This window comes from Festucalex cinctus, chromosome 19, assembly GCF_051991245.1.
Source record: "Festucalex cinctus isolate MCC-2025b chromosome 19, RoL_Fcin_1.0, whole genome shotgun sequence".
Taxonomy (NCBI): domain Eukaryota; kingdom Metazoa; phylum Chordata; class Actinopteri; order Syngnathiformes; family Syngnathidae; genus Festucalex; species Festucalex cinctus.
The window spans coordinates 14119560-14132715 of record NC_135429.1 but is presented as its reverse complement, the minus strand read 5'-3'; the positions used below and the strand labels follow the sequence as shown (position 1 = coordinate 14132715).

Below are 13156 nucleotides of genomic sequence, written 5' to 3'. Positions count from 1 at the left end.
TTCTTGTATTCATGAGTTGTAGTATCGCGTGTTTTTTTTTAAGGTTACTACCGGTGTTGAAATTGCGTGTTGTTCTTGTTTGTTTTTTTCCCCCCCGTTTTTGTTTTTTACAATGGGTGCAGACCTTGCATCAAGACTGAACCTGCATTGGTTCCGTTCTTATCATAAGAGTCTGCTAGAGAGATGTGAGGCTGTTTGAGGCCCTGCTGTGGAAATACGTAGCAGGGTTATAGGTAAACCTCCTACAAGCACTACACGGTACAAACAAAGTTTTGCCTGAATGCTCTCAGACTGACGTTCACATTAATGTTCAAGTGATTTAACAACGTACACATTTTTTTCCAGGATTTACCAGGTGGAGTGAAGGCCATATTTGCACCTCCAAACTGACCTGTAGGACTTGACGAACTTGGCCAAAAAGTAGAAGATTCAGGTTGGTATTTGCCAAGACATGAAGTGTTGTGTTGGTTTTTATCCTATCTACATGATTGATGCAGACCTTCCTTTGAGACTGCGCCTGTGCTGGCTCTGTTCTTTCCATAAGTGTCTGCTAGAATGATGTGAGGCTGTTTGAGGCCCCGCCATGGCTCTTCATAGCGGGGTTATAGGTAAACCTCTTACATAGTTCTTGAACGTAACAGCTTCCTTCTTCAATTTGTGACAATAGATAAGTTATAGTACTGCATAAGTCAATAAAATTGAAACCATTCTCATTGTGAATGTATTGTGTTGCCCTCTAGTGGCAGGTGCAAAGCAGTGAATCTGCAACATTTCATAGCTCGCTTTCAAGGATTGTCTTTTATTTATTTAATTTTTATTCGCTAAATACTAACTATAAGCATGTATATACGTTTAAGCAAGGTCTGCTTTGTGCAGTCTTATACATGTATTCCTTAACAGGTTTGAAAAGATGACAAATAATGCCTGTTTTCCAGATTTAAAGAATGCATTCCTGCATATTGAAATTAATTATATTTACACTGTTCTACCTGACAATTGACTTTTTTTATTTTCAGAAAAGGGTGTAAAAGGCTCAGCACATCAAATAGTTTTGTTGCTTGGATGGCAAGTAGTCTTCACTGCAAGTTGTCAAGAAGCTTAACTTGTACCACTGTTAATAAACTGATCAACAATCTGTAAATATTTCATTTCAAAATGAGTTACAGTACATTTATTTGTGTGAAGTTGTGAAAGAGTTTGAATTAAAAAGTATTTTATTTTAAACTAATGTGTGGTCTGTTTTTAGTGGCGCAAACTTTTCCTCAATTTTTCACTAGTTCAAACTAGGATGTAGAATCAGCTGTTCGGTAAGTGAAAATATCTCTTGAATATAAATAATTAACCATGAATTGTGATGACTGAGCTATGCACACTTGCACACCTCTATAGTCTTTTTTTTTTTTTTTTTTTTTTTTTAAACCTTGTTCTCTGAAATTTTTTGTAGTGTTGTTCCGATACTGCATTAAAACAGTGGTATCGGTGAGTCTCACAAGTAACATGCCGATATCATTATTTCCAATGCTAATATAGGATTTTGGATGCAGCATCTTGTCTTGCTGGTGCACGACATTCACTGATGTGTGACATGTTCACTGCATGCCAATCTAAGATATCCTATTGGCCCTTGAATGCTCTGAAAAAATGGCAGGACAGCTTTTTTATGTTGAGGGAAAAACAAATATTTAAAAAAAAAAAAAAAAGGCATTTGAACAGGGGTGTTTAGACTTTTTTTGTTTTTTTTTTGTTTTTTTGTAAATACACTCTAGACATAGTGACAACTTTGGTGCGCTGTAAGATTTTTTTTTATTTTTTATTTTGGTTAAGCTTGCTAATTTTGGACAGGTTTTTGCTTGGCCATAGTTCTGAGAGAAAGCCTCAGTGAGTAGGTGTTGTCTGTGTTGGGCTATTCAAAGTGATTGAATCGTTTTACACAACAGAAGCATGCACAATTTACTAGTGCCATGCTTCCCCTGAAATAAAAGATAGGGCTAACTTTAACTACTTTCAAGAGAAGGTCAGACAGTCTGTCCCTTCCCCACAGAAAGTATTCTTCATAAAAGCTCAATGGGTTACTTTGTATGAACATTAACAAAAAAATAATTTTTGCACTGTTTTGCTCTGAATTTGGTTCAAAACTGAGCGTTCAACCCTTTCCAGGAAGAGAACGCGCAGAGGAGGATGTAGAAGTTGTGTTCATCTTCAAAGATAGCCTCCCCACTATTTATACTCGCATGGATGTGGTTTTGACGCAACAGGCCGACTGACAGAATGACATGCTGCTGCTCGCAGGCTGCGCGGCACGAGTAAAGCGCAACCACGCCTCCGTCGCTCACCGTCTACTCAAAAGTCATCCATACTTCTCTTTTTAACCCCCCTGTCACTTTCTGTTCCCCATACGTCTGTCTGTCTTCTGTTCTTATTTGCTGAATCTGAGCAAAAGGATGGCAGAGATGGAGGGCCTCGAGTTTGGCAAGTCGGACTTTGTGCTTCTGGATGAGGTGACCATGGATCAGTTTATGGAGAATCTCAAGTTGAGGTAAGCGCATTCACACTGAGGGAGATGAAGGTGGGAGCTACTGATGTGAAAGTTGTCATTGTGCTGTTCATAGCCGAAAGAATACTTGACATTTCTTTGCCTGTTTCAGTTGCCTGTTTGAGTGTTTAAAACCACATCTCACACCAAAACTTTTTTGTAAAAATTTTCTGACACTGAATAGGCCCGGGGTGTCAAACTCATGTTAGCCCAGGGGCTGCATGGAGGGAAATAAATTACCAGGTGGGCCACATCGGTAAAATAAGGGTATTTAACTTAAAAAAAATTAATTATACGCAGATTTTCGCTATTTGTGAGCCAGCCCTATAATGCGGAGCTCAACTGTAATCATATTGTTCCAAAAAATAATACAATTGCAAATGGAACGTGGCAACACTGAGTTCTGCATGTGTTAAATCTACCTGGTTTGCATAAATTACTAACACACTAACACATGCACTAACACATTCAATGCTGGTAAAGTATACTTCAGTAAAATAACAATACAGAAAATACAATTTTGCTTCAATATAATCAATATAATGATAGCACTGTATTTGTAAGAGACACAATCCTTTTATTTTTTATTTTTTATTTTTTTTATTTTTTTTTTTTTTTAACTGGAGGGACGGCACTCTCATCCCAAACAGCAACAATTAAAGATTAAAAACGGGAGTAAAACGGCAACAATAAATGCCTCTTCACCCCTTTCAACTCGACTAACCCGCCAGTAGATTTAACTAGCCTCTGACACAAGTTTCATTTCCTACTTTCAGTGACTACTCACTGTTGTGCCATTTCCTGGCTGCTCTGCATGACTGTGTTGGATTCAACCTCTCACTGCCGGTATTAAAATGACGTGTCAAATGAGGCTAAACTAATAGCCCTAAGGCTAGCTATTAGTATTCTGTTGCTTTACATACAAAGATGGACTGTTGAACAAAAGTATAGAGACAACTTCAGCAGTTTATTTAAATAACTGATTTCACAAGGTGGACAAATTTCATATGTTCTTACTTTGCCCATGTAGTATGTTTCTATACACATAGAAAAAAAAATCATGCAATCTTTTGACGTACAGGTTTGAAAAGGGTCGCATCTACACCTACATCGGAGACGTGGTGGTCTCTGTGAACCCATACAAACAGATGGACATCTACGGGAAGGACGCAATCGACGCATATCGCGGTCGTGAGCTATACGAAAACCCACCTCACCTCTACGCGGTGTCCGATGCTGCCTATAAGGCCATGAAAAGGCGAGCCAAAGACACTTGCATTGTCATATCAGGTTGGTTCCTTAACTCATTCACTCGCCGTCATTTTCACTCCTGGCTGTTTTACTGGATTTTGATTGATTTTGCTAGGCCCACAAAATATTGTATTCTATTGCTATAAAACCATGGAATCCACCAAAAGAAAGATTAGAGTTTCTTCTTGCATCAGGAAAAAAGTAGATTTCTATCTGTTTCCATTTTGCAGAAATTAGCATTAGAATATAGCTACGTTTCATCATTATTCACAAATCTGTTTAAAACAGTGGGGAAAAGAGCTTGGTCCTGGTTGATCTCTTATATTCTGCTGCCAGCTGCTGGCTGTTTTTGTAATAACTACCATTGCTTCAAGTGTTCTCTTCAGTTCAGAGACTGCATCAAAGCATTCTGTACGTGCTAGCATAAAAAAAACGTATAAATGTGTCTTTGGCACCATGGTAATATTTAAAATAGAACGTATTTCTGTTTTTTGGAGCAAATGAGTTCATAAATAAGTGAGGTAATCTCTTACTGAAGAGTGCAGTTTCAAGTATTGTGAAATATGTGTGCTGTTTTAGGTGAAAGCGGTGCAGGGAAAACCGAGGCCAGTAAATACATCATGCAGTACATTGCAGCCATCACAAACCCAAGTCAGAGGGCAGACGTCGAAAGGTAAGCAGACATCGGCTTGTTTAAAAAAAAAATAAAAAATACTATAAATAAATCAATATCTTCAAAATTGGTGTGACCATCTGAACTTCCTTCCTGCGTTCTGATGCTGACTCACTTGCTGTCATGTTTGATTGCTTTTCAGTAACAGAAATTCACACTTAGCATGCAAATAAGTGATGAGTTTCAAAATATATTTCTTGAATTCACATTCCAAACATTCTTTTGGCCTCTCTGACTTCTCCATTGCCCGGTGTTCCCTCGGTTGATGCCCCCATTGGACTCAAATCAGCGTGAAGAACGTGCTGCTCAAGTCCAACTGCGTTCTGGAGGCTTTTGGGAACGCCAAGACGAATCGTAACGACAACTCCAGCCGCTTCGGCAAGTACATGGACATCAACTTCAGTTTCAATGGCGATCCCATGGGGGGGCACATCAACAACTACTTGCTGGAGAAGGTGAGAGCAGCATCCCCAACGACAAGTAATTCTGCTCAGGCACATGCTAATGATTATTGTTTTTCTTGTGAACAAGATGAATGTTTCATGAGGTTTCGTTTTGTTTATTAAGAGCCCCATTAGCTCCTGACATCTCAGGAGCTCATCTTCCTGGGGTCTTTTCAAATTCATTACAATCATTTCTAATAAACATATAGACATCTACACACCTACTCTCACATACATACACTAAACAACAAAAATAAACATAAAAATAAATGAAAGGTCAATGCAGTCAAATAACATTAAATACATAATTGTAATACAATCAAAATAAATGAATATGCTCCAATTATTTTCAATTATCCAAAATATAATGAATATATAAATAAAGTGTCAGATTGTGCCAGATATTTTTGAGTAAATGTGTCAGAAAATTTCAACAATACGTTTTCAAGCTTTCCACGTGTTTGACTTAAATTAAGATTTGTATTTTAAATTTCGTGTTTGTCTCTAAATCACATTCTATATCAGTTTTTTCATAGTTATTTACTGGCTAGCTCAAATTAGCTAGAAACTATTTTTTTTAATTATTTTTTTTATACCGGTTTTCGACATCTGTTGTAATTAACATAGATGTGTTTTTTTTTCCCCTTTCCTTTTTTCCATTTTATTTTTTTATTTATTTTTTATTACCTCCTCAAGTCCAGGGTGGTTCACCAGCAAGAAGGGGAGAGGAACTTCCATTCATTTTACCAGGTTAAAGCATCATCTTTACTGTGGCTTGCTAACCATTCATGATAACTCAGCTGTTCAAATTGAAGCAAATATAAAGAATCCTATGTACAATGTATGAACTCATTGAGATTTTGTTTGGTTTATTGTGCTTTCGCAGCTTTTACGAGGACAATCGAGTGAAACTATAGCCTCGTTGCACCTGCAAAAAGATCCAAGTGTTTATGTGTACACTAAAGAGGGAGCGGCAGCCACTGTAAGTTTCTTTCGTTTGTCATTTTGTCACTGTTATATGTATTAACGTTTCGTATTTGTCTTTCCGTAGACCTGTAACAACGATCAATCAAGCCACAAAGCTGTCATTCGTGCACTGGAAGTGATTGGCTTCTCTAAAACGGAAATTCAGTCCATTTATCAAATTCTCGCTTCCATCTTGCATCTCGTAAGTTTCTGATGAACCGTATTTGCCATAACATTAGTTCAATGGATGCTATTAAACTGCTGTGTTGTTTTAGGGTAATGTCCAGTTTGGGAGCGACGGTGAGAGTGTCGAAATTTTGCACCTTGAAGCTGTGAATCACATCGCAGAGTTGATCGGCACAGAGGCCGACAGTGTCATCAAGAGCTTGCTGTACCGCACTGTGGCCACCGGGGGTGGTGAGGTCATTGAGAAAGGCCACACGGAAGAGGAAGCCTGCTTTGGGCGGGATGCTTTTAGCAAGGTGCGTCATAATTATTGTGGGAATGCTGAAGCATTCCTGTATGTTATTGTGACTTTTATTCGCCACACTTTATTTGCCATGTAACAACTCGCACATAATACTTCCAATTTACACTGTTCAAATCAACTTGCTTCAAAAATTCACGCCTCCCGGGGTATATATTAGAGATGTAACGATAAGGGCAATATCGTGATATTAAAACTGCCACAATATTGCCGCCGTCATGTTCACAATATTTAAAAGGAACACATCTGAGAAAAAAAGTCAGGTTGATTTCCATTTGTGCAGTTCTAGCACCCTCTAGTGGCTAGTTCATTAGTGCAATTTAATTTTCATTAGGGATATTTCGGCTTTCTATGTTTAAAATGAATGCTAATTGTCAGATAAAGGGGAACCTATTTTGCCTGTTAATGCGATCAATGTGTGCTTGCAATATTATTAAGTGCTTAAATATTATTAGAGAGTGTAGGTGGTTTATATGCATTGCTGTTATGTACAAAAGCACAATATTCTGCTTATTTTAGTATGAGCTCTTTTTTTTTTTTTTTTTTTTTACAATATTGTGATCTTTTTTTAAATATTGCCAACCCCCCCCCACAATATCGGGATAATTATCGTATTGTGACCTTCATATTGTGATGTTTGGATACATACACATACACATACATATATATATATATATATATATATGTGTATATATATATATATATGTGTATATATATATATATATATATATATATACATACATACATACCTAGTATATATCGTCTGATTCCACATTACTTCTAGGTGTCAACATTCCCACGCAATTTCTCGAAGTTGCACTTAGTCTAGATGATTGGGCTATTTGTTATCCCCTTCAATTAACGTGCCAATTTCTCAATGCAGGCTCTCTATGAGAGACTTTTTGGGTGGATTGTAGGCCGCATAAATGATGTCATTGAGGTCAAAGACTACAACCCAGTGCTTCATGGGAAAAACACAGTCATTGGCGTGCTGGATATTTATGGATTTGAGATATTTGACAACAACAGGTTGGAGTATTTGAGCTATTGCAGTACAAAATCATAATGGAGAACTGATGTTGATATTCCTGGGATGTTATTTTATTTTTGTTTTTTTTTGGGGGGGGGGGCAGTTTCGAGCAATTTTGCATCAACTACTGCAACGAAAAACTTCAGCAACTTTTCATCGAGCTGATCCTCCAGCAGGAACAAGCTGAATATAATCGAGAGGGTATCCAGTGGCAACATGTAAGGAAAATAAAATTTATACATTTATAGCATTGAATTACACTTGACAATGTCTCTTTATGATGATGTATTAGTTCGCTCGGTTGTTTTTCATGCACTCTGAGATGATTGACTTTCTTCATATGCATGCATAGATTGACTACTTCAACAACCAGATCATTGTAGATCTCGTGGAGCAGCAGCACAAAGGGATCATCTCCATTTTGGATGAAGCTTGTCTCACTGTTGGGAAAGTCACGGACACCGTGTGCCTTGACAGCATGGACATCAAACTGGCGCAGCATCCCCACTACACCTCCAGAAAGGTGAGAACATTACCTGTTTTTAATTAAATGAAATGGGATTGTTCTCATTGGAAGGCTGAGCTTCAAATTGCAGTTTTATTTGTTCGAAAGCATGTTTATTATTTTTTTTTAAAACATCTCTTAGTTTTAGTTTAATTTTTTATTTAGTTTTAGTGTTAGTTTTTGGACTATTTGACTGCAAGATAAAAAAATTGTACACCTTTGGTTGGCATCCCTTTTTTTTACATTTTGTTTTTAATAATTTCTTTCTTCCCCCCCCCCCCCTTTTTTTCTGTTTCTTGTCTTTTTTTTTTTTCTTCTTTTTTTTTTTTTTTATTTATTTTTTTTACATATTTATACTAACTAGGTTGTGAGTTTTGTTTTAATTGCAGTTTTATTTGTTTGAAAACATGTTTATTTATTTATTTTCAAACATTGCTTAGTTTTAGTTTAGTTTTTTTTCTTAGTTTTAGTGTTAGTTTTTGGACTATTTGACTGCAAGATAAAAATGTGACTTAAGTCAGTATTGTGTAAAATATTAAACTACAATTTTCAAATCCTTTTTGTTAGTTTTAGTTTGGTATACATAAGATTACGGTAGTTTGCATCAAACCCACTCATGTATTTTACACAAGCATATGATTTAAAACGTAATCAATCTTGCATTATGTTCTATAAATAAAAATGAGTAGTGATTTGTGACGTACCAGACATAAATACACAGTTTTACACTTTTTACTTGCATTTAAACTAATAATCATCATCGTCATTCATCATCAATTTAATTTATAATGCATTTACATTTTAAGGAAATCTCAAAGTGCTATATAGTTAAGGGTTAAAAACATATTACAGTAAATATAGCAGAGTTTAAAATATAACAAAAAAAAAAAACAATTTTAAAATTCAACAAGTACAGTCATGGTGCAATCATCACCGTACAGTCCTTATAAATGCAGTTTGAGTTTCTACCACTAGAGAGGAGAGTTTCTCTACTGTTCTGCCTTCAGTTTGGGCTAAGAGAAAACATTATCTGCTCAACCTTTTAAATTTTTTACATTGATATTTGGTGAATCAATTGTATTTGACCAGCATTATCTCAGCACTGACACTTTTCGCCTTTTACATTTGTAGCTCACCCCTACTGACAAAACTATGGACTTCCAGAAGCATTTCCGAATCCGCCACTATGCTGGAGACGTCACGTGAGTTGCCCGTTTCGAGTGTGTGGAATGATCTTGTGTTTTGAGCCAGGCTGGAAAAAAAAAAAAAAAGAGACAAGGGTTCAGGCGCATAATCCATATGATCCTATTAAGAGGTCGGTTTGGGACATTTGTAGCAGAAACATTTCAGTGGTGTTATTACTGTTTGTGCACAGTTTGAATGGAAAAAAAAAAAAAGAGTACCTTCTGTGTGGACACTTAAAACAGCATTGTCTCATCCATTAAAGCAGTGCTTCTCAATTATTTTCTGTCATGCCCCTCCTAGTAAGAAGAAAACATCTCGCGCCCCCCCCCCCCCCCCCACCCCCACACGACTATAAATAGTATCATTTGTCTATAAAATTGTTATAAGCACACCTCTGCATAACACTGTATCCGTATTAACGTATAAGAGAATAAAAAAAGAAAGAAGTATGAACCAACTTACAACAAATAATATCTTTATTAACTGTAACGAAAAAGATTTAAAGTGCATCTGAAATTCAAAAATAAAATTAAATCCTTAATTAAACTATAAACATTTTTTGACTGACCATGTCAAACCATATGATACGGAAAAATAAAATTACATAAAATCCATAAATAATAATACATTCAAACTGATCACCAACATTAACTCAGGAGCACAATATTAAAAAAACGAACAAAAAACTTTAACCTGCAAAACAAAAATATAAAATAATTTGTGCTGAGTGCAAAGCACGCATGCTCAGCGCACACAAAACCCCTACACCACCGAGCGAATGCTCCCTGCGCACATTCCGCCAATAATGAGAGCGCCACTGCCCCCTAATGTAGTGGAGGTGCAATTGCACTTTATTCTAGGACAGTAAAAAAAATCAAAATAAAAAAGGTCAAACGCGCCCCCCTGGGGGGGCCCGCCCCACTATTTGAGAAGCATTGCATTAAAGGTACTTTAAAGATAAAGATACTTTACTTATTTAGCCATTTTTGGCAGTCCAACATTAATATTTTGCCTATAATAAATTTGATATTTCCATTATTGTTCATGTAAACACATTTTGCAACTTGCTATCGACTGAAAGTGACATCACAAGGGCTCAGGTAACCAATCACAGCTCACCTGTTTTGTAGGTTTGGTCATGTGACATTCACAAGCTGAGCTGCGATCTTTACCTGAGCCCTTGTGATGTCATTTTCAGTCGACAGCAAGTTGCAAAATGTGTTTTTAAAGTTACTAATTGTATGTGAAAAATAATGAAAGTATCAAATTAATTATAGACAAAATATGAACTTTTTATTGCTATAATGGGCTAAGTGATAAGTGAAGTATCCCTTTAAAGACGACGTGGTGCAGGATCTTTGGTATCTAAATGTACAATTTGCAATCCTGTTTATATTTTACACTTACCACAGATCTCCTTCCGTCTCCTTTAACTGCTTGGCTTTGTTAATGCGTTCACTGATGCTAAATGTCACCGAGGCCAGATGGGGGGCCTTTGGCCATCAGCGCGGCCGTGGATTTGGTTTCAGAGGAATCACACTGCTCACGTGCACCGCCCTCAATCTTGACAGGGGGGAGGACATTAATATATCGAGTGAGCACATCGGGAAGGGGGAGGATAAGAACGGGGATGGGCAGTGAAGGAGATGACACGTTTATCTCCTGCGAGCAATAGCGGTAATCAGGGAGCACTAAAGTAGCTTTATTATTTATTTGGGAGTAAATTCCAGATTGTAGCATAATTACGGCAAGATGGGATGTGTATGAGTGTGCGTTTGTACATGCGTGTGATGGATCTCGGTCTCTGTCAGCCACGATTCGGCAGTGTCAGGGCCATGTCCAGGTCACTCCCCATGAGACGTCACTCCTCCCGAGCTGGTGCTGCCCCCCACCCTCCATCTCATCTCATCTGAGTCAAGCTTTACTCTGTCTAAATATACCTCCCAACACCCTTGAAGAAAAATACCCATCCAACCCAGCTTCCTTTAAACACACACAAGCTTTGACCTACTTCGCCCATCCTTTATTAACCCTCAACCTCTTTTATTTCCTCTGCAATACATCAACCTTTACCTGATGAATCATTTGCTCCTCCTTTAAAACAAAGACATTAATTACACCTTGCACTGGAAACAACTGCAAAGCTTAGCCTTTCCGCCTGCTAGCTTAATGCTAACACTGAATAGCATTTATGTTTCAGTGCTTTAATCCTTTAACTCATTTAGGAAACACCACAAATGGTGCAGACATCCATTATGACAGTACTCACAGTTATATAGTCTTTATCCACTGCGTAGAACCGCTAACATTTGTGCCATACTGACGAGTTAAGAGAAGTGTCAATGAATAGTATAGATGACTGCCCTCGGAAACACCAGAAGAAGCAGCACGATAGCCAGTCAATTAATGCAGTGTTAACAAACACCGTAATTTTGGATGTGGAACGGATTAATGACATTTCCATTCATTTGAATGGGAAACACTGATTTGAGACACACGCGTTTAGAGTTACCAGCAAATTCACCTTATATCTCAAGTACAATTTCTCATGTTGACTAAAATCTCACGTCAGCCGGTTCCCAACCTCACATTCTCCTACTCCCTTTGTGCCGACCTTGACCTTCACTTTCCCGAGCTTAAGCCGTCATCTCATCTCCGGAGAGCATCTGACCTTATCTCTGCGTGTCCTCTACAATCTACCTGTCCTTTCAAGTGAATGCCAGGACTTGTTCTTATGTGTTTTGACTGCTTCTTCTCCTCTATATGCTCATTGGCAAGCTTGCAGGAAATCTGTCCCCCCCACCCCTCCCTTAACCTTTTCAAAGTAACTGCAAAAGTTAAGAAGTTTTTACTAAGATGATGTCATGTTTGCATATTCTTATGCCACATTGCCACCAAGTTCAGTTCAGTTTCACATTATAAATAAATGGTGCATTTCTGCTGCTGCATTACCACCACAGGGAGTTTAGGCCAGATGGCACAGCCGCACACTGTGTGCTGGATCTGTAAATATGCGACACAAATGGCTTGAAAAGTTGCAGCCTTTTTATTTTAATTACCAGGGTGTTGTCACAATGTGCAGTGTTTTGTTTTGCTCCCATGGCATTCATAAAATTCCGTGCAGACACAGAACTGGTAATTCGCTATTATTCACTATATTCACTAGTGTCAAGCTCTGCCCTATTTAACAGGATGGGCCAACCATTTATTCATTTACATCACTGAATATCATACATTTAACATTTTACACATAGTAATTGTAATTGAATGACTTAAAGGTCCATCCATCCATCCATCCATCCATCCATCCATCCATCCGATTTAAAGTACCACTGATGCCAGATTGTAGCATTAAAATAATTCTCACTTTATTATTAGACTCACTACTTAACACAAGTACAAATACGTTTTAACATTAGTTGATTTCTTGTAAATAATAATTATTTAAACATCTTTATTGCCTCATAATGTGGCACCGTGCGAAATTGATTCATTGACCATTTAAGAAAATCTAGTTCTCTGTTACAGTACTAAGTTGTTTTTCTGATATTTTATTTGATTGACAGGATATTTAAATGTAATTTATTAAAATAGCAAATTGGTTTACGTCCTCCTATTTTGTCAAAACCGATATTCTGTTTGCTTGGTTTGAATTGCAGCCACATTAGACTTGTTTCAACCATTTCATGTTGCCATGACTTTATTTCATTTTTTAAAAATTAAGATAGTTGAGACAGTTTGGATGCATGCTCTTTTTTTTTCTTCTTAATTAATGTAGTGCTTAGGAAGCGGAAGATATTTCATGCACCCCCACCCCCCCCCCTTTATTATTAAGGATTGCATCAATAATAATAAAGAAAACAAAATATAAACATAGATTAACCAACAACAAAGAATAATTCTATTAACACGTTTTTTTTTTTAGCCGATCACAGAACATTTGTAGTGCATCAATATGCTGAAATGAAAATAACAGCACATTTGCCACCTACTGGAATGGATGTGCAATTCCACTTTATTCTTGTTGCATCTTGAGGCATTTATAACAATTTACTCTGCCACAGTACTCAGAAGTTATTTGAA

General features: G+C 37.2%; 1 protein-coding gene and 1 non-coding gene across 2 annotated transcripts in view; both read left to right on the top strand.

Moving 5' to 3' along the window:
- Positions 1–13156, top strand: part of myo1g (myosin IG) — a 107257-nt gene that overhangs the window by 48185 nt on the left and 45916 nt on the right. Inside the window, exons 2-14 of the mRNA XM_077506019.1 lie at positions 2158–2303; positions 2441–2536; positions 3615–3823; positions 4364–4457; positions 4747–4912; positions 5597–5650; positions 5787–5882; positions 5952–6068; positions 6142–6348; positions 7237–7382; positions 7487–7601; positions 7736–7906; positions 9020–9090. Coding sequence (XP_077362145.1) covers positions 2269–2303; positions 2441–2536; positions 3615–3823; positions 4364–4457; positions 4747–4912; positions 5597–5650; positions 5787–5882; positions 5952–6068; positions 6142–6348; positions 7237–7382; positions 7487–7601; positions 7736–7906; positions 9020–9090 — 1577 coding nt within the window. The 5' untranslated portion in view covers positions 2158–2268. The remainder of the gene's footprint in view (positions 1–2157; positions 2304–2440; positions 2537–3614; positions 3824–4363; positions 4458–4746; positions 4913–5596; positions 5651–5786; positions 5883–5951; positions 6069–6141; positions 6349–7236; positions 7383–7486; positions 7602–7735; positions 7907–9019; positions 9091–13156) is intronic.
- On the top strand, positions 492–625 carry LOC144008214 (small nucleolar RNA SNORA9). The gene has a single exon (XR_013280731.1). It is a non-coding gene; the product is annotated as a small nucleolar RNA SNORA9 (small nucleolar RNA).